This window comes from Ananas comosus, unplaced genomic scaffold (assembly GCF_001540865.1).
Source record: "Ananas comosus cultivar F153 unplaced genomic scaffold, ASM154086v1, whole genome shotgun sequence".
NCBI lineage: Eukaryota > Viridiplantae > Streptophyta > Magnoliopsida > Poales > Bromeliaceae > Ananas > Ananas comosus.
The window spans coordinates 489-3265 of NW_017891686.1; the positions used below are offsets into that span (position 1 = coordinate 489).

Here is a 2777-nt window from a genome sequence, read left to right on the forward strand (position 1 = left end):
AAAAATTAAATTTGAAAATAAAAAATTTAGAATTAAAATTTGAAATTATGAATTAAAAAATTTAAAATTTGAAATTTATTATTTGTAAACTAAAATTTAAAACTTGATATTCGAAAATTAAAATTTGAATTTATAAAATTTAAAAATTTAAAATTTAAAATTTGACATTAAAACTTTGAAATTATAAAATTTAATTTTTGATATTTCAAATTTAAAATTCAAAATTTAATTTGAATTTTAAAATTTTAAAATTTGAAATCTAAAATTTTATGTTGAAATTTAAAATTTAAAAATTAATACATCTTTGGTAGCCCAAAATGGTGGAATTTTTTTCCTTTGGTTAAAGTTGATTGTAAGTTTACTCCATTTTTTGGAGTATAGTATAACTATACTCCAAAAATTACTTCATTTTTTTTTCTTCCAAACGCTTCATAGGATTATTTTCCTACCAGCGTAGCATAGTTTAACTATGCTACGTTTTTAGAGGTATCCAAACGGGGTCTAAGTGTTATTCAAAAACTTAATAGGATAGAAAAAGGTGTCATAGTCTCATAGAGGCAAATATTTAAAAACTTGTACAGTATGACGCGTGGTGGCTTTTAGGAGACACGCCCAATAATCTTTGTTTCTTTTATTGATGCATGGTCGGCGTTGAAAGTTCTAGTTCGATTAAGTTCAAATCTTTTTACACCAAGCTCCCTAAGAACTTTTCGAAATAGCCTTAATTAATTAATTAATTAGATGCACATGGAACTGTTCTCTTTTTTTCTTCTCTTTTAATTTTCTTCTTTTTTGATTTGTAAATAAGCCACACACAAGAATATTTGGTCCTTTTGCATTCAAAATCAAATTATATATTAAATTGAATAAAATGAACATAACGACCTAATTGTTTGCCAATAATAGTAGAGTTAGACAAGGATAAAATAAGATGCCAATATGCAAGGAAACTGGGGATATGAAATTCGTATTTATATATAGTGTCTACTCCATGACATAAATGAGGATTAATTCTCGATACAAATTCAACGAGTAAAAGCGTACAGAACGATACCAACGTAGATCAGCATGGCCGACGGGACGAGGGTGAGGAGTACAACGACGGCGGCGACGGCGGCGACGCCACCTTCGCCACCGTGGCAGCCGATCCTCCCGAGCCTCACCTGCACCAGGTTTACGAGGGCAACCATCAGGAACCCGACGGCGAACGTCGACCCTGCGGCGGAGGCGACGATCCCCGCGCGCAGCACCGCCCGGTTGATCCGGGCAGTGGAGGCGGCAGACCGGGGGGCGGCGCACCGGCAGGTCACGGCCTGCTTGAGGCATAGGGCTATGATGCTGGAGAAAAGGAAGCAGGCGAAGGCGACAACGTGGCAGGTGACAAGATGTTCAACTGTGCGAACTCCGGTGCTGCACTTGTCTACTCGTGTTGAATATAAAATATAAAAATACTGTTATTCAGCGACAAAATTATTTTTGAAAGATAATTATTATTTGACAATTCTCGACCTTTGCCACCAGAGGAGGAGGGGTTCCAGGTGAGGCCGACGAAGGCGGCGAAGGTGAAGAGGGAGTTGGCATGGAGGATGCCGTCGAGAGCAGTGACGTGGATGGCAGTGGAGCCGCCATTGGGGCCGGCAACGGAGGTCGGGGTTCGGCCGCGGAGGATGGTGCTGGTGGTGGCGCCGCCGTCCATGAAGTGGTGTGGACTTTTTACTTCCCGCGCGCTATACTTCACGATGCCAAATCCTAGCGTTGCAAAAATTTCGATAGCGGAGAAAATTACCGACGCTTTTTAAATACGTCGGCGTAAACGCATATGTCGGCGAAGACTTTTTTTTTTTTTTTTTTGTAGTGAGATGGTTGGAGAAATGGGAGCTAGGATTCGTGACTAGCCACGAGAAGTGCTTGATGAAAAGAACAAACAAAAGAAAAAAAAAAGTAAAAAGCAAAGAAGCTCGTGTTGGATGCAAATCACTTTTCAATGTAATTTAGTCGGATTAAATAAAATTAGTCCAGCAATTTAATTAGTTCTGTCTCAAATAAGCCCATTTTTTAGAACTTTTTGTTTATTTTAAGGGCGCCATTCTGATATAACATTTGTTTAAATTTATTTTAATCTAGTCCCTTCTTGAGTACACCTTTCAAGATTTAAAGATCCAAAATAAGCGATAAAATATATTCATGCATGAATATTCAAGTGTTTTTAATGCAATCAAGTCACTTATCATGTCCTTATTATAAGTGTTAAATATAAAAATATATAAACATCATTTTCTAACCGTTTATGTTTCAGAGTATAATAATTGTTTCACATGGTATCAGAACAGAAGGTTTTGAGTTCGAGTCACACAATACTCATAGTATTATTAATTTTCTCTCATTTAATTTAAATTCACGTCATGAGCCTAACAATAAGTCTCGAGCTCAAACACTACGGTTGTTTCACAGTATGCACTTTCACCAAAAATTAATTAATGAAATTTCAAAATTATTAGACATATGATATATGACTAAAATACAAGATTGATATTTCTTAAATTTTTTATGGAAAAAATATTTGAGACGAGATGTAAAGTTCAAGTGGGATTTGCATAGTAGAAGAAAAGCAAAAAAGGAATTAAAAAAAAAAAAAAAAAAAAAAACTTAGAATGGTGATCTTCTCTTTTTTTTTTATTTTATTAAGCCTTCTATAAATTAGCCGTCTTATAGAGTGTTAAAATTTAGGAAAAGAATTTTAAGATTTAAGCAAATGTTTAAAAATCAAATTTGAGATG

The 2777-nt window shown here is 34.9% G+C and overlaps 1 protein-coding gene across 1 annotated transcript; it reads right to left on the reverse strand.

Annotated features, from left to right (window-relative positions):
- Nucleotides 1–536: 536 nt before the first annotated feature.
- LOC109705071 lies at nucleotides 537–1743 on the reverse strand. Its single transcript, XM_020225835.1, has 2 exons — nucleotides 1510–1743; nucleotides 537–1420 (listed from the first exon to the last, which is right to left on the reverse strand). The coding sequence occupies exons 1-2, from the start codon at nucleotides 1694–1696 to the stop codon at nucleotides 1026–1028; spliced, it is 582 nt and encodes a 193-aa protein (XP_020081424.1). The 5' UTR covers nucleotides 1697–1743; the 3' UTR covers nucleotides 537–1025.
- Between the last annotated feature and the right edge of the window lie 1034 nt (nucleotides 1744–2777).

What these genes read in the sequence shown, in the direction of transcription:
- LOC109705071 (XM_020225835.1), bottom strand. Translation starts at nt 1,696, where the DNA reads ATGGACGGCGGCGCCACCACCAGCACCATCCTCCGCGGCCGAACCCCG. An exon ending in CTCCTCCTCTGGTGGCAAAG is followed by an intron (nt 1,421 to 1,509) that starts GTCGAGAATTGT and finishes CAACACGAGTAG; the next exon opens with ACAAGTGCAGCACCGGAGTT.